Raw genomic sequence first — 24,432 nt, 5'->3', positions numbered from 1 at the left:
ACTAACGGGGGAAAAAAAAGTTGCTCTTTTTTATTTTGTACTGAAATATGAGAGAGGCCAGGACCCAAAGCTTGTACCTTTAGGCCTAAAGACCTGCATAGTGTAACAAGAAATCTTAACCTAGACGTTATGAAAGTGTCAAGTTGATATCTCGTAGCTATCAGTTACTTGTAGAAATACGGTATGCTGCTAACTTTTGAAACAGGGAGCAGTCAGTCATGTGGAATTAATAAACAATCAGAAGTATTTGAAGGCTAAAGAAGAGCAACTTACAGCGCCATAACCTTCCCGGGAGAGCATGACCTAATTCTGTTAGTACTGGATTTTGTCTCTGCTTGGCAGGATTTAAGAAACATGTGATGCGAATGAGTACATTTGAAAAAAATAATCATAATTGAGTCATGTCAATTATAAACAATCCTACTACAGTGCTGCTAAACGCTAGATTCTGATTCATCAGAAGGTGGTAATTAATTTTCATCGTTCCAGCTGTGAGCTTGATATAAACATATTTATTGCAATACATTATCATTTGCATAGTAACAACCTACACAGGGACTTGTTGGGTAGACACTACTCTTAAAAAAGCATATGTAATCTGAGGAAAGGGTGTAACTTTTGGCATGAAAAATCATCTGTATTTCTTTTTGGCTTAGAAACTTCAAGAAAGGCAAAAAGAAACAGGGGATGCTAAAAGAACAAATGCGTATAGCTATTCTAAGTTAAAAAAATTATAATATTGTGAGCTCATCAGTAACCAGATCAATAATTGTTTTGAGAAGAAATTACATTTGGTAAATATTTTACTTCTAGGGTTAGTGGAGTAATAGAAACCCAACAGTCATGATTGGATGCACCTGATTCTGTGTAATTGAATCATTAATTAAAATGGGGCGTGTTCAAAATAATAGCAGTGTGGAGTTCAATTGGAGAGGTAAATGAATTCGTGAAAAACAGGTGTTAAACAAGTTCCCCTCATTTAAGGATAAATGCAGGAAAGGTTTTCTGTGCATTTCTCTCTAAAAATAAGAGTAAAATAGGTCTTTCCAGGTCATTCAAAAGAACAGCATACTTTGTTTCAAAAGTTGATTAGAGATGGGAAAACGTACAAAGAAGTGCAAAAAATGATAGGCTGCTCTGCTAAAATGATATCAAATGCTTTGAAATGGAGACCAAAACCAGAAAGACGTGGAAGAAAATGGAAAACTACCATTTGCATGGATCAAAGAAGAACAAAACTGGCAAAGACTCAATCAATTCCAGTATGGTAGGTCAAAGAACATCTAAAGTTACCTGTGAGTACTGTTACTATTAGAAAACGGTTATGTGAAGCCAAGTTATCAGCAAGAAGCCGCCGCAAAGTCTTATTGTTGAAAAAAAGACATGTGCTAAAGAGGTTACAGTTCGCCAAAGAACACATTGACTGGCCTAAAGCAAGATTGTTCTTTTTGGGTCTAGCGGCTGCAGACAGTTTGTCAGGCGACTCCCAAACACTGAATTCAAGCCACTGTACACTGTGAAGACAGTGAAGCATGGAGGCACAAGCATCATGATATGGGGATGTTTCTCGTACAATGGTGTTGGGCCAATTTATCACATTTCAGGGATCATGGATCAATTTGAGTACATCAGAATACTTAAAGTTCTTCATGTTGCCTTACGTAGTACAATTGTCTTGGGATGGAATACCTGTTCAAAGGTGCCAGAAGTTGGTTGAGCCCACAGATGTGAAGCAGTTTTCAGAAACCATTGTTATAGAACTAAATATCAGTTCAGAGATGCACAAGAAAGATTAAACTTCAAGATTTTTTTGTTTAAATGGGAAATTCATCACTTTGTAAAGATGAATGATGACACTGATATTTTTTTGAACAGATTAATATTTGTTGTTCTTCACTTTCTGTTGGGATTCAGAATAGAACGAGTGTCCAACGCATTTGTATAATTTAAATTAAAAGTATAAATAATTATATGGCTATAGAGCTTTACTCACTTTTTTCAACACACTGCTATTATTTCGAACACAACAAAAAAAAGGTACCAATTAAGTAGGGTCAAATAATTGCACCGCATCAAGCAAAGAAAACAACTAGGGATATTTGAAATTGGGTTAAGAAGCCTTCAACACTTTATAAAAACCTTGAATAGTCAACTTTGTGGAAGAAATGTAGTTAGAAAAAAATATGAATGGAGATCACTTGGTGAAGTTGAATGATAAAGAAACAACAGTAAAAAACACAGCTATGTTTAATAGTAAAATTAAGAGCATTTCTGTACGCACACAATGCGATGAGAACGCACAGGATTAGGACTAAACTGCTGTTGGCCATAAGAAAACCACTTTTTAGTGAGAGTCATCAGATAAAAAGTCTTCAATTTGCTAGGAAGGTTAAAGATTGTACTGTGGAGCAATGGAAAAATACATGTGGTCATGTGGTCTGATGACTTCAGGCTGACCCTATTCCACAGCGATGGGTGCATCGCTTTCTGTGCTTCCCATCATGCATAGTCCCCACTGTACAAGCCTCTGGAGGCAGTGTTGTGATCTGGGGTTGCTTCATTTGCTTAGGTCTAGACTGGGCAAAGTTATGTGGCAAAAAAGTTAGCTAATAACCTGAATGCACTGAAGGACCATGTTATCACATCTATGGGCTCAAATTGTAAAAGAGTGGCTCTCGGAGCATGAGGAATCATTTTCACATATGAACTAGCCACCACACTGTGTACTGTATTCAAGACAAAAGGTCACTGAATGATCTATGCTCCTTTTTTGTTTTTTCTTTGGCCAGGCAGTGTATCATTCTGTAAAAAATGCAAAAAAAAAATGTCAGCCTTGGCAAATGACTTCTGTGTAAGAGAAATGAACCAATTTAGGATATGCTCTCATTGAAAAATGATAAGGTGGCAACCATCCATAACGTCAGGCTGTGACACAGTATGGTTAAAACATTACTATAAATATTTTTCAACACTTACATTGTGTGTACTACAGTAAAGTGCATATCTCCATATATATGCTTCTTAACAAATAAAGTAGTGCTGCATTAAAAAAAATATATTTGATGGTACTTTGATTTATTTAAGAACACTCGGAAAGAGGAAATATTTAAATTAAAATTTTAAAGATTCAAACAATAGAAAGGTTTAACAAATTCTAATGCATGTTATTTAAAAATAACACATTATAATGTATAATGTATTATATAAATATCACAATATCCACAATATCTCAAATGAGTTTTTCCACAAATTTCAAGATATCGATATTATATTTTAATCACATCACACAACCCCATCATTGATTATTTTCCTATAACAGCATGCCCTGAAATGTTTGATTCCTTTCTTTCTTCCACAGAGCTGACACTGCTAAAGAAATTAGACATATCTATGAAGCAGCGCTTGTAATTTTGAAAGCAAGTCAACTTAGAATCTCATACTACTAATCCATACTACTGATTTAAAGATCGGACAAATAATCTTCATAAAATATTCACGTGATTTGATATTTGTGCCCTTTGTAACTACTTTCGATTAGTGTCAAATTTCATAAAAAGGTTGAATTCTCAAAATAAGTTGACTTACATCCTAAAAACCGATAGGCAGTCATCTGAACGTGTGTAGCATGAAAAATCATATTTTCCAAACAGCCGAGCACGCACATCAAATTTGCTGATACCAAATGGGAATTTACTCACTTTATTAAATAACACAACAAAAAAGTAAAATGATTGTAAAAGAGGATATGACAGCATTAGAATATCAAATATATTGAGGGCCATTGCAGCATGCACAATTTCATCTTAATAAATATGCAAATAAAATTTCATGGGGATTCATGGGGAATTAAAATAATAATAATAAAAAAAAAATAATGGAAATATACCTGCAAATAGTGCATTTTATCTTCCTGAGGCTCCCTCAATGGATAACACTGGGGGACCCCCTTTTCTAAGGTTGAGAATTCGTACTTGGCAATACGGTCTACCGTCATGATATCAGCAGCGGAGCTATAGTCATAAGGTCTGTCATATATTAAGTCCGGATGAATGCCTCCATCCTGGCTGTTTTCTGCAAATGCAGAAAGCATATATCAGGATTAAAAAAAAAAAAAAAAAAAAAAAAACGTGCTTAGATACACAGACAGACAGACAGACAGACGAATATGTAGAGAGAGAGAAAGACACTTCACTGTTCTTTGGTTTTGGGCCTGTATTTTAAAATTCGTAGCTAAATATATATGGGGGCGATGGAGAAAAACAAAACAATTATAGATCTTTGACTAGTAATTATTGCGACTGCTCTGGTTTATTAAAGAGGAAGTAGTTGCAAAGCGAGCCTTTTTAGATTCGCTTAAAGGAAGTCCAGCAAACATATCTTAAAAAAAAAATTAAGTGGTCACTTTATATATTGTAATAAGCGGGACTGAGTCTTAGTGGAAAAATAAGCAGGGCTAGGGCAGTGTAAAATGCTGATCTTAAGCAAATATGGCCGGGTTGCAGCATGAAGGATGACGTTTGCTATTAGCACAGGCAGCTTGGCATGCAGATCAGTGGCAGGTAAGAACAAGAAACAACCCTTATACATACACCCGAGCTGCGTTATACAGGGCAAGCCCTCTGAAAAGAAGCAGAAGCACTGGTAACGTTAGGATCACAATAAAAACCCAAACCATTGCACATTTGACTTTGTACTAATAATCATGCATCGCATCAAGCTGAATAAAAGTGTTTCCATGTTGCTGAGGAGTTTAGTAAGAGCACTGTCCAGTGACAAAACCATGTTTGGAAATGACCTGAAATTGTGTGGAGGCCTGGGAAAACATTTCATATTTTTTTATTTAATCAGAAAATATTATCAGAATATCAGAATTAGCCGCACTGACTTGTCATCCTATCATTTTCTGTTTATCTTAACATCAGCTATTAACTAATTGCTTTTTCAATTTTGTATTATTTCTGTACAGATCACAACATTTGATCACAAACTGAACTGATTATATATGCATCCATAAAACTTGATTAAAGCATGACATTCACTGAATTAGAAAAGCACATTTTTCTGGCAAGATCTCAGCCAGATTGAGTGTCTGATAAGCTTGTTAAGCTGGCTCCTTACCCAACCTCATATATACACGAAGAAAGTCATGAATATATTAGATTAATGAACCTAAATAAAAACAGCACCCGGAACCTTTTTTTTAAATATTTGAACAGTTTGACAGCAACATAAGATATCTCCATTTCAAAAGTAAAAAAAAAAAAAAAATTAATTTAAAAGTTGCGAACTGATAGACAATATGTGATGTGATGTGAGTGTGAATATATGATTTCTTTGAGTCACAATAGTGATAAAAGGCACAAATGGAAAACCTTTACATCAAAATCCTTTTGATTGACTTCTCTCAGTTTTCTCGCAATCAATAAATTATCCTACAGTTGTGTCTAGTTTCATGTAAATATGCAATTTAATATCAATACCAGTCTTAGTTAAGTTTTAATATAGAAATTTATGACTTGATTCTGTTTTTGTAGTGAACCATGAAAGCAACTTGGAATAAGTAGAAAGAGTGTTGAATTTTGTTGCACACAAAAACTTTTATATTACAAACTTTGTATTTTAAACAGTAAAAAAAAAAAAACTAGTTTCACTTTGTCTTTTTGACAAAAACACCTTATCATAGTCCAGGCAAGTGTTGTAAATGGTCCACTTGGGCATGAACCAACTCCATATACCTTTGCAGTTCCTAAAGGTTATAAGAATATAATTAAGCTCCTAAAATCCTGATTAGAGAATGTGCGTGAGAGACTTAACTGGATACACCAAAGACAACAGCTTTCGCAATAGCTTCTCACTTACATCATGTATATCTCATCTATCTTGGACAAAAAAAAGATCACACTTCTACTCAACTTTGTAGAATTATCTCTCTACTTGATTTAATTTTGTAAATATTATATTCATAAATGCTAAAGTGCATAATGTCTCCCATATGCAGAAAGACATGTGCTAAAAAAGAATATATAGCATTGTGTACCTGCAGACAATAATTTAAAAGTAAAACATAAAAAATGGGATTTATCTCCTTTTGCTGTCAAACCATTCATGTATTTATGCTTTCTGCAAGCAAATAAGTCAACAATTTCCTTTTTTTTTTTTTTTTTTAGATTTTTGGCTGCAGCACCAATTGACAGCTTTGACAGACCACCACACAATTATTTTCCAGTATCATTAATTGATATAGTAATAATATCCTCTGACCTGAAATTATGTCCTTAGCAAGCCACAGGAAAGTATTTAAAATGAAGAATTTACACTAACGCACCTTCTAAATTAGATTTAAACAAAATAGATAGTCCATGTCAGGTACTTACTGTACAGCGGCAGCTCATGACCACAGATTTCGGTTGGGCAGGACAGCATTAATAATGACAAAATTTAATCGAGGGTTGACTTATGCTGTTGGTTTTATCTAACGAATTTAAATAAAGTGGGTATTAGGTTGACTTATGCTGTCTTATGATAAATTCCATGACCCTTGCAAACCTGGAATTAATTTTCCTGCCCATAGTTACTTCATAGAGCAGTGTGTTTCCTGTCCCAAGATGTCTCTATTACTGTTTCTTGCAGTTCACAGATTGTAACCATTAAGTACAAAATGAAAATTATGGTACCTAAATAAGTTTGCGTATGGCTGTGACAAATTAATCTGATATATGAATTTAAATTTGTATGAGGGCCCAAAATTGTGCAACATGAGGACTTCCTGCAAATCATCATTTGTTGAAAAGCTGATGTACTATATATGGTGTATGATGTACTGCCTCGCCTGTTTCTATGGACAAGCCGCCACTGGTTAATTCTTTTAAATCAATATTATTATGTTATATCAATGTTATTATCTAAATAGTCTATACAACTCTAGCTTGCCGAGAAGTATGAGGACAATATCACGATTCTGTATTATAATTAACGCCTTTCAATAATTTTGCATCAATACACTGTTAAACAGTACATATCTTTATACTTCATATCATGCTAACATTTTCTCAACTTTTCTTTTAAATAATCTCCCACATATAAAATACATGAAAGTTTCACTGTGTAGAATCTGTGCTTGTCCTAAAGAGATATCACAAAAAAAACACCTAAAATTTACAGATATAGCTCTTTCTTCCTTTCCTTGGAACCATGCAAAGGTTTTCCCAGTGGTGCTTACCTTCGTCCACTTCGTCATTGGACATGATGGCCACGCATTTCTCCCACACCACCTTGACGTCAGCACGGTAACGGTCACATGCCCAAAGGAACATAGGGAGGAGGATAGACTGTGCGATGGAGCACCACAGCACACACAGTACCATCCAGCTGTAGGAACGGTCATACTTCAGACTGGCAAAGCTCACCACCTGTGACAAAGAGCAACAGAAATTTTTAGCATATACATTTGTCTCGTACACAGCTTATAGTTTAAAAAATAACCTTTACCAACAGCAAAAAATTAACTTTTCTTTCAGGACTGTTTTATTTAAATTTGTCTAACCTAGCATTTTTATTTATTTTCCATGACACCATAGCAAGGTGGTTGCTCCTCTGCTGAATTATTAAAATTCAGTATAGGATAAGCTTAGCTTCAGAAAATAGTCACAAACAAGTCTGTTATAAGATTAGTGGGACGCTGTTGGGCTCCTATGTGTAGAGTATTTTGAGCAGCAAGGGAAAGGGTGTAAAAAGGGAGTTGAGTCTCCCCGGTGGGCAAACAATTCACACTTCTCCACAATAGCACTGGTAAAGAGAAAAATGGACAGCACAACTAAAGCTTTTTAAATATTGCTTTTTCAGTGTCATCTGTCATATTATGTACTGTATATCAATGTCTACGTGTAATTAATTACGTAAATATGTGGTATCACAAATAGATTAAACACTGAATATGGGAAACCCCAAAACAGATACAAATTTAATTATTTGGCAACTTGTAAAAAAACTTACATTAGAGCCATATTTACCCTTCTTTATGATCCTTGTAGTAATTCATGCTTTACACTACAAAGAAGTAAAGGGCATTTTTCACATTCCCAAATTAAATCCTGAACTGGCACAATCTCAAGGTTGCAGGAAATTGTAGGGAGGTTGCCAAGAAGTTCATCAGCGTTTTATCAGACGTCTAGTCATTGTTACAGAGAAATCATATATATATATATTATATTCAACAAAATATTTTAAAAACATAATACCAGTTCTTAAGTTATTTAAAAATTAGTTGAAGCAGGAAGGCAGTAGTTCATGGACTTTTTAATTTGGCTTCTTGATAATGATTTGTAAGAAAAAAAATCATTATCAAGGTGGAGGAAATTTTCTCAATCCAATCTTGGACACTTAACTACTAAACAGTATTCAAGATTCAAAGATTTAAAGAACTTTATTAATTCCAGAGGGAAATTGCTTGGTCTTAGTTACAGTTGTTTTCCGTTGTTTCAAAAGAGTAATAAAAGAGTAATAAATTAAATAAGGGGAATTGGAATAACTTAAAGGGGGGAAGGGGGGGGAGTGGACCTACTTAAAAAAAAAGTAAATAATAAATTCCGTATTACACTAATAGGAAGACACAGAATATGAGTCATGACTAAATTAACATATATTGCACTTGGAAGGGAATACGGGTAAATGAAAAAGCATTGCACAAATAAAACAGTTAACAATATTGCACTTTAAGAGTGGTATTGGTAAATGAACGGGGGAACAAGTAATATATTAATATAACATTGTAATGTTGTATCATTACAGACAGTTAGCATCGGTAAACGACTAAGGGAACCAGTATTGTATCCAATATTCAGTATTAGTATGAGCTAATAGATACTGTACTACACTGCATTTTGGTGACATTTATTATGGAAGTAGAAGGTTCATAGATTCAGTAGTCACAGGTATTCAAAAGATGAATATCCAAGTCACTGTAAATAAGTGAAGCCGGGGTGGGCCAGGGGTAGCCTGCTGATTAAGGTGTCAAACTACATTTAAAAGGTCGCAGTTTTAAACCCTAGCGCCGCCAATATTGGGTCCTTAAGCAAGCTCTCAAACCCTCAACTGCTCAAATGTATAAAGTAATGAAAAAGTCACTCTCTATAAGGTAGTCTGTCAAATGAGAAATTGTAGCAGTTTTTGATAAATATAATAAAAAATCAAATAGTTTTTGATTTTAATGGGTAAATCATGCAAGTTTATCGGCCGTTTGGGCCTGTAGGTAGCTGAGTTTTAGGTGATTACATTGGAATCATAAGTATAGAATAGCTATACGATATTGAGATATTTAGTTTTCTAGAAGTAGCTTTCTGTACTGTACCATTTATCTTTAGTTTCCTGTAGCATCGGCTAATGAAGCAGTTAGCAAAAAGTTCAAACACAAATATTTTTGCCCCAGATCAGGGGTACACACTTCTGTAATTCATAATCAGGAAGAAGTTTCCCAGAGGGCAAAGTGAAAAAAAAAACAAATAAAACCTGACACCGCCATATTAACATTGGCAGGTGAACATGTTGTAGCGGGTGGGATAATGGGTGGCCTAGTCTGGACTTTCTCTCAGTGTCAGTGATTAATCCTTCGGAGTCAACGTTATGTTAATATTAACATTGAACTCCATGTAAGGATTTTATCCAGCCAGTTAAACAAAAGCGCATTCTGGTTCATCCCATTTATTCCCAACATTTTACAGTATATTCAAAACCACATGTAGCGTAAAGGGCACTTGGGCGGCCCATTCAGGGCACTCTTCAAAAAAACGCACGGTAATTGAAGTGTGCATGTGATATAGCTGTCAATGCATTTAAATGGCTCATTATCCCTCTAATGGAGAAAGAAACAGGCTTATGTCTATGCTAGCTCAAACATAGACAGGGTGTGCCATACTGGTGTGAATAGCATTTTACACACAAGTATTATAAAAGAGAAATAATGAATTAGGGAAAAGGATGCATACATTGCCAGTGCCAAAACCCACATTTAAAACCAGTTACAGAATCATTCTGAGCAGTAAAACACTTCTGATAATGTTGTCTTCACAAAAAACTTTTTTTTTTCTGAGAAGTCGTTCTGAATTCTCACTGAACTGTCTTGAAAGTTGTGTTTAACAGCTAAGTCAAGCTACAAAGCTAACTAGCTTCTAACACAAGGCAGAATTCCAAATACTCTCCCTAATCTTCATGTCAACTAACTGGTACATGAAACTAGCACTTGCACACCATACAAAGTTCACTAGCTTTCCATTTAATGCTATTTGAAATTCAACCCCAAAACATTTTTCTTTTTATTGAGCTTTATTTCATTTGCAACAGAAGAACTAAATGAGCTAGCACTGTCGTTAGCAAACACCACCAAGTCATGGAGGAATCATATATTTGTACACTGTCCACCACAATATACTGCATGCGGAAATAATCAAACTATAAATTTTAAGGTTACTCTTTTATCTGTGTGACAAAGCATCAGGTAATCTGGTAGGTCATCAGGTAATCATAAGATATTTATGTAATTTTTGGGGGCTCAGAAATACACTTTGAACATACCCATCAACAAAAATGCATAGTAGCCTGATCTTGGTTAACAGTACTTCTACCGTCTGACATTGTGACAAACATCATGGTAGTTGTGTATCAGCAAAAGGTCAATATAATTCTGCAATTTTTATGCCCTCCACTTTTTGAAATTTTGTTTTTTATAGTTTAAAAAAATAATAATTTTATCACTTTTTATAATTTTTCAGTGTTCTTTTAGAGTACATTAACACTTACTTTAGCCATTTGGCAGACACTCTTATCCAGAGCGATTTATAGACAAGCGCTTTGAAGGTTCCGTCATTGTAGAGCGCCATATACTGGTTACTAGGTAGAAGTACCATCAGTCAAACACTGTTCGGATTTTTTATTATTTCTTTGGTGGGGGGTTAAACCAGAAACCTAAGAAACAAACAGGTCTTCAGTCATCGAGTAAAGATTTTGAGTGTTTTTCTAAGGATTGCTCGGTTGTATCTCGAGGAAGTTCATTTCACCACTTAGGAGCCAGGACAAAAAAACAGTCAAGATAGATGCTTCCTCTGGAGATATGTAGCGCTACTGTTCCGCTGGCAGCTTGTTAGCCAATTATAATACAATTCTATTCATTTCTATCTTCACTATGTCTGGACTTGTTTGAGGGCATTGTTCTTTGGTTCTTCAGAAAAAAATATTTCAGCCACAAAGTACTGAAATATTTACAATCCAAACTACTAATTTACATATAAAAAAAATTATATATACAGTACAGTACAAGTCAAAAGTTTCAACACAAGTTTGGATTTATTTTCTACATTCTAGAACAGTACTGGATTTATTTTAGCATGGAAAATATCCATTTGAAACCCAACATGGGTATAACATAGGAAATGCTAATTGTGAGTCCAAAACAGTTCACTTCTTCCCCTTGATCTCATGGTAATTCAACCTTTTTTCCATGTTAGCCATTCGTCTCTCATCATCTAACTTCTTTACACAAGTTAATGTATTATAATAAAGAATCTATCTCAATACCTATATGTAGATTAAATTAAATCTTGTTTTTTAAATAACTTGCAGTCAGATTAAATTGTCAATACCAACACATTCATTCCCCAAACATTATTTTTATCACAGTAAGTGCTATGCTGTTTACCTCTCTCTTTTGATCTCTGTCTCTTTGCTTTATGCGTGGCCCACTTAGAGCGCCAGCCGAGGTTAAATTTAAAAGTTCATGTAATAATAATAAAAATATCTACATAAGCATCTCCTTGATCCACTGGGAACTCCGCTTGCCTAATTAAAAGTGAACCAGCTAGGCGCTTTGCTTCTGTGTGATGACAATTTTACACTCTCAATTGAGTGCTTTTCTCGAGCCTCCAGAGATGAACAATCCTGTGGTGTTCAATCTGCTTCTCTTCACTTTATACCTCTCTCTGTCTTTCTCACTCTCTCTTTCTCTCGCTCTGTCCTTCCACAGATGTGAGAATAACTCCTCTACTGCTGACAAGCGTGTAACTGGAATTGGCTATTAAAGTTTAACCGTGGAGCCCTTCTGCCCAATGCAGTGGTTGAAAGCTTTCACAGAGTGCCTCTAAGTGGTCACAGTCGGTGTGTTCAACTCGACATATTACTTTGAAGTGTGACACATTGCTCGACCTTACCTCCTGTGTACTGTCTATGAGTCACCGCATAGGTTGCACAAAATTGTAATCCCTTTAAAAAATATACTTTTGTGATACAACCCCTGAATTAAAGTCTTGTAAAGTACCAGTTAGACATTTAGACTACCTACAGTACTATGCAAAGTTCTTAAAATACATCTCATTTCTTCATATTACACTGGATAAAATGACACACTGAAAAAAGTGAAACTGCTGTGTCATTGATACAAAGTATGTTTCTACGTTGATCTGATGGAAATTTTTGATTTTCTATACGAAAATGATATTTTTACATTGCTTAAAAGCAAACATCAAAGTCCCTGTTTAAACTTAAATGTAGGCCTATCTGTTCACTCAAAGGACATTTGTGCTTCAAACCAAAAGTTTGTCTTGTCACGTGACCTCATGATGTAGTATTATCGCGGACTGAATCCCGTTCTGCTGGCGGCCATAGTTTTTCAAAGAAAACAACAGGTAAGAAAGCAAACTCATGTTATTTCTATGTTAAATGTATCTCTTCCATAAGCAAATTTATGATTTTTGTCAGGAAGAACTTTGTAGATTGAGTTTTGCATCTGTGTTTGCTAGATTGCATTTTGTGTCTGTGTTTACTAGCTAAAAACACCTATATTACCTACAGTAGCATTAGCGAATTAACGCTGTTATTTTCAAAAACACCGGAGTTTCTACCCTAAGTTGGCCGTGCCGAATAACATGAAATTAATTATATTTAAGTACCATAAAAATTTATAGAAAAGTGACCTAAACACAGAACAAGCCAGTTTGGAGTGAGTGATGTTTGTAGTGTACTTATAGTTATGTCTAAAACCTTCTGGACTTGCTAACGTGTAAGTAATGTAAGATCGCTAAAACTATATTCCCTCATATGAATTGGGGCATTAGCACATGTTCCTGACATACTGGTAACACTTTATGACACGTTTTTAACGTTATCCATATATAAACACTGGCAGCAATTTTTGACACGTTGATTTAACGTAACTACAAGTACAACAGGGCAACCGATTAAATTAACCATGTAAATTAAATGTGAAATAAAAGTCAAAACAGTTAATTATTTATATATACAATTATATAGAAACTTCCGATTTGCTTGGTAGTATTAGGTTGGATTAATGGGCGGAGCACTGTCACACTCTTAGCTAGTCTTTACACAGACCAACAAGCTGAGGCTAGACATTACTGTGTCATGAAGTTTAAAAGTAAACATGAAATTTTTATTAACTTTTCTGTTTACAGGTCTGTTAGCTTTTCTGAAAGGGCATTACTTTACCCATATTGCAGAAATTAAGTCCTAAAATGCACAAATAAAAACATTACGTGGATAAATTTTGAAATGGAAATGATACAATAGAATTACAGTGAATTTAGTAAATGTCAGTGTAATCTAAATATCCTAAAATAAACTTTCTGAAAATGACGAAGCACTGAAAATTAGTAGTTGAATTATCTGATAATATCAGAGAATAATTTCAATTATCCTGCGAAACTGAATTATGTTCATGGGTTTATTGTATTATCAGTAGTGAGAACAAAGCAACAGAATGCAGTTATTTTAAAGGTGTGTGTGTGTGTGGGGGGGGGGGGTGATTCTTTCTATACACACTGTAATTAAGATTTGCTAAGAATTTTTTTTTGTTAAGTTTTTTTTTAGATCAGTAATGAGTTTCTGAGAATTATAACTGCTCCACTTCAAGCAAGATTACTGGTTTCCTCGAACAAGCAACACTACAAACTTATTGAGATCATCAGAAACAAGGGAGGAATGGTTAGAGAGAAGACCGCAGCTCTGGTGGTGCTCAGGTTTAAACCTGTGAGCTTCCAATCAGTATACCAACATCCAAAAACTATACAACTACCTCTGCCCCTTCATATTGACAAATATGAGGTCATTGGCATTATCAGCTGCAGCACAACCTTTACACAGGGCCATTTTTTTTTATCATAGTATGTATTAAAATTTGTTACATACATGCTCCTAAACCTTGTGGAAAGACTTCACAAAAGAGTTAAAGCTGTTATAGCTGCAAAAGGCCGACATCATATTAAACCCTATGGATTAAGAAGTGGATGTTATTCAGGTTTATACTGTATGCATGTAAAGGCAGGCGAGCCAATACTTTTGGCAATATAATGTAATATATAATGTATGTGTGTGTGTGTATGTACATGTATGCCAGTTGTTTTGGCCTATTTATTGACATAATTATATTTAACCTGATGCACCATAATCCTAGGTGGGTTTTTTTTTTTGCACTTATATGGAGCATTAATTTATTTTTACATGCATATATCAGACACTGTTTTGCCAAGTAGAGCAACTTGTTTAACAAATGTCCTTTATTTTATTAGGTTGTTCAGAAAGATGACGCTCAGGCAGAAATAACTCTGTTTGTCCTCAGGGAGGAAGAAGACGGTCTTTAGCCACCACATGAAATCGGGATTGTGACTTATTGAGTTTCCATCAGTCGCACATGAACGTTCCATGTTGTTTGGCCTCATCTATGCGCTAAACTTGCGCTATCTTGGTAAACTCAAACACACTTTTGTGGCCCTGTAGAAAATATTTAGGGAACGTATAGCTTATTGACAGTAAAATATAAAATTTTGGTCACTTCATTTGTCAAACAATTGTCAGAGTTTTACATGGTTGGCAAATAGGTTTATACAGTTCTTAAGATTAAGTTATTAAAAATGCATTGTTTTATTTATTTTATTTTTGTTTTCTGTCTTTTAATTGGAGAAATAATAGTACAACAAAAAGAAAAGGTAATGTATCGTTTCAAGGATGGTAATAAATGTTTTTGGAGGAGAACTTGTGTGTTTATTATCTTCATTTTTAAACATATTTTTTTTTTTAAAAGGTTGCTTACTTCATTTATAAATGTAACTTCTCTACATAAACGAACTTTTTTGGTTTAGAGATAATACATTTGTTTATTTCAGAAAAAGACTATATATTGTATAATTCATAAAATTAAGTTTGTATGTACCGGTAATCATACTTTTAACTTGAGAATAATGAAAAAGATTACTACTATAATTTACTCCTATTACTTTATACTACATGACTGTAAGTTGTTTCTTTCAAGGTAAACACTAAACTTAAATATAATGTTAAATTTTAGTTTTTTTTTTAAGTGATATAATCAAGTTGTTAGAAAGTAGAAAAATAAGTTTGACTGGCCTAAGGCATTGTAATAACTTTTGTTTCTGATTTGGATGGATGAATTTCTTTTGCTTTGGGAAACTTAAAAATCTATTTATATTTAATTAAAATTAAACCTTAAATAATATTCTAACGTTTGTTTAAGAGAAAGAAAAAAATTGCTTGTAGCAACTTGAAGCAATTTTTTAAAGTTAATTTAAAGTGTAATTTTTTTCAGTGTACTTAAAATTTTTAATGTTTCTAAAGTGAAAATCAAGTTGTTACAAAGTCGAAAAATTAGTTTTACTGGCCTAAGGCGTTGTAACAACTTTTGTTTTTGATTTGGATGGATGAATTAAATAAACTTATAACATTTGATTTGAGAGAAAGTAAAAAAAATTGCTTGTCACAAATTAAAGCAATTTTTTTAAGTTGATCCAAAGTGTCATTTTTTTCAGTGCATACAGCATAGGAACAAATGATTTACTGCAAAGTGCCTTAAGATACAATTTAAAAATTGGTTGTTAATGTAACAACCTCAGCAGCAACCTCATTTCCACTCTTGTCTGTTCCAAACAGTCAGCATTTAGCATCACCAGTAGATGTTTTTTATGCTTTATAAAAAGACAGAAGTAGGTCACTGTGGCTTAACAAACAAAAAGGTTCCTTTGAGACTGTCTAGGTACAGGGACTGGACTGAAAATGAGGCGCAAAAAAGGGCCAAAATTAGAGTAAAAAAAAATTCTGGAAGCCTGGAGAACTATTTCTTAAGACCACATTAAATAAACAGGAAAATCTGGCACTTTGGGGCTCAAGACTTTTTCACAGTGCCACAATGCCACCAATTTTCCCCTTCATTTTCACTATTTAATCACTAATCTGTGCAGTTTTGCACACTATTGCCTGCAAACAAGTGCCCCACGCACTGTGTACTGGGTGTAACAGTATGCGTATTTGAATTTGTACCGTTTGATACAGGACATTCAGTTCAGTGAGCATTGTGATCTGAGTGAATAAAACCTAGCTTTAACTACTGCTGGGGGATTTTCTCCATTTATTCAGTTAATTCAGATTAATAGGACAAGAAAAATGTGACTGAGGACTTATATCAAAATATTCAAATGTCACTTCAGAGATATGAAATTTCTATAAAAAGTCAGATAAACATGTTACGTGGTGCGGGTTTGACTGCTGCAACACAGCGAGATGTAATAATGAATGTAGAGCTCTGGTGCAGAGTTTTAGAGTGGTCAGCAAAATGTGAGTGCGTGAGAGTGGTTGTGCACTGTCAGGAAGACCTTCCTGTTCAGAGATAACGTAGGTTTATTAAGTGGGAACTTGAAGTAACTGAAATGATAACATGAGCAAAACTTATAACACACAGTTCCTCCGTCTCCTCGAGACAAGGTGGAGCATTAGAAACAGATTTTTTTTAAAACTCTTTTCTGTTCTCACTCTTTTGTATCTTTTAACTTATTTCCTCAGGTTTCTGTTCTCTTTTCAGTTTTCTCTTTTGTTTATCTTTACTCATGTTCGGGCGCATGCTTATTATGTGCTGCCCTCTCTTTCTTGGACACAAGCTTCTTCTGCTGACTTGTCTTTGTCTTTGCCTTTGTGTTTGACCCTGATAAAAGAGCGACATGCTCTCTACCTGGTGCTACCTAATGGACAGGTGTGGCGCGTCTCTGTTGATTGCCCCCTTGGCAGCGGCGTCTAGCAACCGCGCATGAGGCGATCGCAGACCTGTTAAAAAATCCATGGTGTAGCCACCTGCGGATCAGCTCATTCTAAACAGCGTGGGGCATTTCTTAGCAGATCTGCGCCTCGCAAGACCTGCATTGTTACACATGTGTATGTAAAATAGAATTCATCCTATATGATGTATGATATCTTTCTCTTCAACAGATAAGGCGGGAAACCAGATCCCCCTTGTTTGTGGGGTATATATACTTCCCCCCCTCCTCAACAGCAAACTCTAGATTCAGTAAAAAAATATATATTTTAGACTCAACAAACCAATATGTCTGTATGTTGATTAATCTAAAGCTAGTCTAAAGCTAAATCTTACTGTATAAATAATTAAAAGATAAGAAGTTGTACTTAAATTATTTCTGAAGCTGTGTGCAGCCAAGTGGCACAGCCGTAATGAGCTCGTCCTATCATCCGGAGGTTGCAAGTTAAATTACAGGGTAATGCTCTCTTAGCGGGAAGCACCACTCCCAATGTTGCCAAAAGATGTGGTCGACCAATGGGACGACCAATGGTGCGGAAATATGTGCCAGGTCGGTGTTATGTGGCTTGGAGGAAACATGTGATTTCCATCATCCTCCCTGGTTGGTAGTTGGTAGGGAGTGCCCTAATGAGTGGTAAAAATTGGCTACATTCTTACTAGTGTATATGGGAACTCTTTTAAATCATTCCAGGTGACTACATCATGAAGTAGGTTGAGAGAATGCCATGAGTGCTCAAAGCTTGCATCAAAGTAAAAAACGTCTACTTTGAAAAAACGGAAAAAAAAAAAAAATCCAGAGAAAAATGTTTTTCTTCATTTACACCTTTTTTACTTACTGCATAATTTAATGTTTGGTATTGTTAATCCAAGAATTGCCTAATTTTATAGTATTGATGTCATTGGTATTGACCCTAATTTCCCAACACGCTTTATCACTGCTTATTAATCAATGCAACTCACCAGAATAGGAAAGCCAGTAAGAAAATCATAGATGAACACGATGCCGCTGATCAGGTATGTGATTTGCAGCGAGGTCTTGATTGGTTCGGAGCCGTCAATGGATGAGCGGCGCTTACCCTGCGCGTCTTCTACTACGATCGTGGGCACGTTGAACTTGTTCTTGTCGGCACTGTGGCCTGTTTGCATGGAGAAGGTCTGGAAGAGAGCAATGCCAATGCAGATGACTCCCATTGTTACACTGCCACTGATCAGCAGTAGGAAGCAAACGCCAAAGCCTAGGCCGATTTCAGTCACGATAAAGCGACAGTCGTGGGCGTAGAAGCGCTCGCTTGTGTCGTGCCAGCCCACAGCAGGCAGTGTGGACAAGATGAAAGAAACCATCCAGATGCCCATCACTGTGTGCACAGCCTGCTTCTTTGTGTTGCTCAGCCTGGAGAGGAAAAAGAGAATATAAAATGAAGAGAAAACTTTATAATGACTAAAGCTGCAAAGCCTTCTGAAAGCGAGTAGAGAAAAGCATTTCAGTATTTTAGGATATTGTTTGGTATTTTTACATATTCATTATATGGAGAAAGAAAGAGATTTATTGTCAGTGAGGTTTGGTGATAGTAAGCACCCATTCCAACCGCCTGGAATGAAACTAACATCTACTTCCTTCAAGTGTTTTTTTAGCTTGTTTGGAGAACACTGTAATGTCCATCTTCGATACAGCTCAGCCTTGAGAAGCCGACAGCTGGCTTGGATTAGGGCTTTTCCCCTAGAAAATCTTTCAGGCAGAGTGGCAAGGGAATGATAGAGTTTTTGCGTGCATAGGCAAAAAAATTGTTTATTTATTTCTTGTGCAATTAACACAGGACTTCATGTTGGTAATAAGTGTACTACAGAGTAATGCTGATTTGGAGAGGCCAAGCCTGTTGTTTCAGAAGCACCTTGTCTATTGCATGACTATAAATGAAAATATGGCAATAAGTTCACGCTATTGATTTTCACAACTACATGGAGTTTTCACAACTATAATAAGGGTTAATATGTATTGTAAATTTTATGTTAGTAACCCAGAGCTTGTAGTTAGCATTAGTGCCAAGAAAGCAACTTAGGTTGGAGAGCTGATAAAGATATAGGGCTGGGGAAAGCTGTAGATTTTTTCCTACAGTATAAAGTACAAGGCAATTTAAGAATGTCAATTAGCCTAGGCTGCATGTCTTTGGACTTTGGAAGGAAGCCCATCAACACAGACCCAAATTGAACCTTCGACTCTAGAAGTGCGAGACCATAGTGCTAACCACTATACCACCATGCCGCCTACAGTATATCTAATACATTAATACCAAGTTTAGTAAACAACCATGTACAAGTTGGACAAGTTGGCAAATGTTTGTTTACTAAACGTTACCTGCCGTCCCTATTCATATGGAACAGCGGGAAAATCTTGTAGTGGATATTTTGAAGGAAGTTTTGGTTACATTAGATTAATTTGAATGATGAGAGGAAGCTGGCTATGGTTTGTTCTTTTTTTAGTTAACCACAGAGCAACTTTCTGCTCTTAAATTTATTTCACACACAGCCAGTTGGTGCATTATTCTTATCATGTTGTCAGTCTGGACAGTGACATCCTGTTTGTATATATTGCATCATGTGCTAAAAAAACATCAAGGATGATAAAGTGGAGTCATGTTTTTGATAAAGGAGACATTCTTACACTATGCGGTGCACACCGTAGTCAAGCCTCTCAAAATATAGCACAGACACACATGAGCTCAGTCCCTGAGCGCAGCAATCAGGATGCTGCATGCTTTACTGGCTCACTGACGTTGATGAGATTTGCTCCTTAGAAATTGCAATTTGGTACTGAATGATGAGACACTTTTCAATACTCTATGGTATTAAGCAATCTGATCAGTTCCATAAAGGTTTATGGTATGGTATCAAGGCCTAGCAAGGATTATTCTGATTGACTCATTCTCATTATAGATTCTTTACATGTAAAGTGAAATATTTAAAGCCTTTTTTTATTTTTTAAATGACTGCTTACAGCTCTTAGCGCAGACTCTTCACAGAGTGCTGAATATGTAATATTTATAAAAAGTTAAAAGTGTGAAAGGAAAAGGTGCATAAGCAACAGGGATGCCCAAGGACTTAAAAAGATTGTCAAGCAAAGTTGGTCAAGACTTTGGGAGAGCTTCACAAAGAGTGGAGTGAGGCTGGAGTCAATGCATCAAAAGCTGTGAGCCTAGTTTGTGAAGAACAGATAACAGTGTTTATACAAGGACTATAATTTGAATCTCCATGACCAGACGCAACTCGCAGAGAAATCCAAAAACTTGACTGATGCGGAATGGGAAAGGATGTCTGAATCTTTACTACCTAAACGCAAACGCAGCAAGGATTTTTTTTACCAAAACTCAGACATCAAGGGATGCAGCAGTCAGGACGAGCTTTGTGACATCCCACAAAATCACAGAAAAAGCAAGCCATTCTCCGATGGGGAGTTTGTCAAAGAATGTTTGGTCGACTCTGCAGAGCTAATATGCCCAGAGAAAAAAGTGGCCCTTCTTCACATGAACTGTAACGAGCAGTGTTAGGGGATGTTACTTTTAAAGTGACTAATTACATTACAAAATTACTTTCATTAAAAAGTAATCGGTTACATTACAGTATTACTGTACTTTCTGATAAAAGTAACTAGTTAGAGTACTTTTCCACTGCAGAAAATGAAAACTTCTTTGTGATTCCTCATGCATGTCATTTTAGTCAAGACTTATTTTAAGAATAAAAAATAAGAATTATCTTAAGAATTATTTTACCATTATTGCTCAGCGAAGTTTGGCCCATAATCTGTTAACTACTAATACCCCTAGCTCACCTACGCGGTTTCGCGCGGTGGCCGTAAGTACGCAGAACGTCTCTCACGGCGGCTTATGGTGCCTAGCACCGCTTCTTACTGCCAGTCAAACCGCATAGGTGAGATAGAGGTATAACAGCAGCAATAACAGAGGGGGGCAAGTTATCGGGGGTAGAGCTTGTAGGACAACTTTCACACACACACACACTAACAGAATGACTGCTGTCTGGCTAACGGATTACGTAAATTGTCTAAATACCGGATTACATTTAAAAATTTAAAAAATCAATACATTAGATTACTTATTACATCAAAAAAAGTAATCCAAGTTACTTCTAGTTATACTGGTAACGAGAAGAGTTAAGGAAAAATCTCAGGAAATCTGGAGCTTCAACTGCAAAACAAATTTGACTTTTTCTCCCTGGCTCTGAATGTTAACAGTATAATCCTAAAAATTATACAGTGCATAATGTGATGTCTGTGACAGAGCTGTGATGTCTGTGACATGGCCCAGTTACTCAAAACTTTGAGATGACAAAGGTGAGGTGTTACAACTGATGGCTATCCAAATTTGACAGGGAAAAATGTTCAACTTGCAAGATAAAGTAAACTAAAATAAACCCAGAACAGAAACTTATATTTTTGCATTGTATTATGCATGGTCATGAGGTGTTATGTAAGTCAGTGCTAAAAATCAACCATGTGATTAATGTTGTGACTATAATAGTTAACTTCATCTGGGCAAGAGCATTAAATCACAGACACTTTTGGAGGACCATGACAGTGAATATAGTAACATAGGGGACCAAACTGCTGTCAGATGGCTCAATGTTAAAAATGTCTTAAAAAGAGAGTATGGGATCTAAGAGTAGAAATACATGAATTATGAGAAAAGAAAGGCAGGGATATCAGAGAGCTCTCAGATGCAGACTGGATGGCAGACCAGGCTTTTGCTGTTGATGTGACTGCACTGACTAAACTAAATACTTGCTGGATTTCTATTCTTCTCTTAAATAGGAGAGCTTTCCAAACTTAAGGAGGCATGCTTAGAGGATGGTGGTTTCTCTTGTGGCATAGTTGCTCCATCGTACATTTTTTTTTAGATGAAAAAAATGTTTGAGATAAAATAACTGCTACAGAAACAGCGAAAGTCCACTACAGTGGAGAACTCTTGTTGCCCTATGCACCGATCGGTGCTGGTGGCCCTAAGGATTAAGAAATCCTCAAAATTTTAACAAAAAAGGGCTTAAAATATTTCACTGGCATATATGAGAGCTTCACTTTTTGTATAAAAATTACGAAAAAATATTTTTTTAGATGCACTGTATAATTTTTAGGATTATACTGTTAACAGTTAGGCAAAAGTGGTTTATTAGAAATCATATATATTGTTTATTAAACCTTTGATAAAAGACTGAATTTAAAAAATGTGTATTAAGATTATACTGTACAGAATGTTTCAATTAACATCAAGAACTCTGTTCTTGGAGCACAAAAACATAAAAATAATAGCTTAGACTTAGTAACACAAAACACCAAATTGTTGCTGTTACAATACAATCAAGTGCCGCAAATAAAGATTAAAATTAATTTCTTGGCTGGATTTTACAAACCAGGCCATTGACATCGCTCTGCGTTACTCAGAGACTTGCCAAGAAAAACACAGCATTTTACTCAATGTGCTTTCCCTCGGCTGTGCCGCTTTGTGTCCTTTCCTTTATCTTTAAACCGATTCGATTCTCTGCCAACACCTGGGCCAAAAGTCTGTTAGAAGAAAGGGTGCTAAAGAAAGAAATAAAGCCCTGGGAGCATCTATGCAGAGGAAGATATAAAGGAGGAAGCATAGATAGTGGCATCATTCATGTTGGTTAACTGGTTCAAAAATGAAAGTCAGATGCACAAGGAGCGCTAGCTCTCTGGATGATAGTCAGGGTCATAACTTTGGACTATCTCAGTCTCTCGAGGATCCCAAGGGGAAAAATTGCATCATCACTCAGCTTGAAGACACAAGCAGAAAAAGAGAGAGAAAGAGAGCAAGAGAGAGAGAGAGAGCGAGAGAGAGAGAAGGAAAGCCCTAACAGTTTGAAAAGCAGCAATGAAAAAAACAGATGCTGAAAGGTCTAGGCTGCAGTCATAATTTAAGCTGTTATATTCCAAGCATGAAGAAAACCGAAATACTGGTTACAAGAGCATTAAAGGCAAAAGCAATATTTAAAATACAATATTTGTATAATGTTACTGGAAACCGAACCCGAATTCATGATGCTAATCTCCTGGTATTTACACACAGAAGAATCTTTGGAGAAAGGCTGTCCAATTTGTTGCCCACAGGCTATCTTTGACCCAACCTGACTTTGTTTTGGCCTGTCATAAAATTATGGTATTCATTCTCTCCCTCTCTTCCTCACTCTCATCTGGTTTTCACTTTTAATGATTTATTCCAATATAATTCTAACACAACAATAGAAGAGGTTAATGTAAAATATACTGTAGCTCATCTGAAATATAGAGGGTATTTTGATATTACTTTTTAGCCCAAAGTCCAATTTGGGCACCTGTGCTCTAAAGTGAGGTGAGTGGCAGAAATACCATGTTGATGACAGACTGATAAGAAGGCCACAGAATTTCAAATAACCACATTATACATCCATCTTGAGCAAAAAAAAAGCACTTTAGAAAAGGATTCCAATCTAGAACTACAGTAAAAAAAAAAGAAAAAAGAAAAAGTTTAAAACATTGCCTGGTTATTATCATGCCAAGAGAGTAATAATAAAGCTGTTGTTTTTTCTGCCTAAGCTACTGTATGTTTGAGAAAAATTTTTTTCAGTGACCTTAAATTACAGCATCTGTTTTGTAGATCTAAATTTTCTTCAACTTTTACCTAGATTCCTTAAGAACATTTAAGACTGTATAGTTTTGTTCTTTAACTTGAATGAAGAACTTAAGGCAGTACTCCATTTTTTTTTTACCAGAATAAAGAATTTAAAGCATGGGACGAATTGAAATAACAGTTAGCACAATGTACCACAACAACAACAACAACAACAACAAAAAGCACACTCAGTTAGCATTATAGCCTTTGTTACCTCAGCTCCATAAATTAGCATCATAGCTTTTATTGTTTCAAATAATTTAGTTAGCATCATGCTGTAGCTTTTATTGTTTCAACTACCTCAGTATCACAGCTTTTATTGTTTCAAATCACCCAGTTAGCATCATAGCTTTTATTGTTTCATCTGCCTTAGCTAGCATCATAGCTTTTATTGTGTCACATCACTCAGTTAGCATAATACATTTTATTGTTTCAGCTCTCTTGGTTAGCAATAGCTTTCACTGAAGAAGCTCCCTCAGCCCCCGTAGTTAGCATCATAGCTTTCATTGTTTCACCTTCCTCGGTTAACATCACTTTCATTAATTTAGCTCACTCCCTTAGCATTTTAGCCCTTGTTGTTTTAGCTTATTCAGGTAGCACTATAGCCTAGTTCATTGGTTCACAGTTCATTAGTGCAGTATTTACTTTAGGTGTTTACTTTTC

The 24,432-nt window shown here is 35.6% G+C and overlaps 1 protein-coding gene across 2 annotated transcripts in view; it reads right to left on the bottom strand.

Moving 5' to 3' along the window:
* Positions 1–24,432, bottom strand: part of LOC128530716 (probable G-protein coupled receptor 153) — a 49,483-nt gene that overhangs the window by 4,741 nt on the left and 20,310 nt on the right. The window contains exons 3-5 of one of the 2 annotated variants that reach the window (XM_053504791.1): positions 18,056–18,485; positions 7,220–7,409; positions 4,590–4,619 (exon numbers count right to left, since the gene is read on the bottom strand). In XM_053504791.1, coding sequence (XP_053360766.1) covers positions 4,590–4,619; positions 7,220–7,409; positions 18,056–18,485 — 650 coding nt within the window. Of the gene's footprint in view, positions 1–3,886; positions 4,072–4,589; positions 4,620–7,219; positions 7,410–18,055; positions 18,486–24,432 lie in introns of both variants that reach the window. The other variant, XM_053504790.1, reaches the window with a different exon arrangement.

The sequence above is a fragment of the Clarias gariepinus genome, chromosome 9, assembly GCF_024256425.1.
Source record: "Clarias gariepinus isolate MV-2021 ecotype Netherlands chromosome 9, CGAR_prim_01v2, whole genome shotgun sequence".
Classification (NCBI taxonomy): domain Eukaryota; kingdom Metazoa; phylum Chordata; class Actinopteri; order Siluriformes; family Clariidae; genus Clarias; species Clarias gariepinus.
This window is presented reverse-complemented; position numbering and strand designations above follow the sequence as displayed.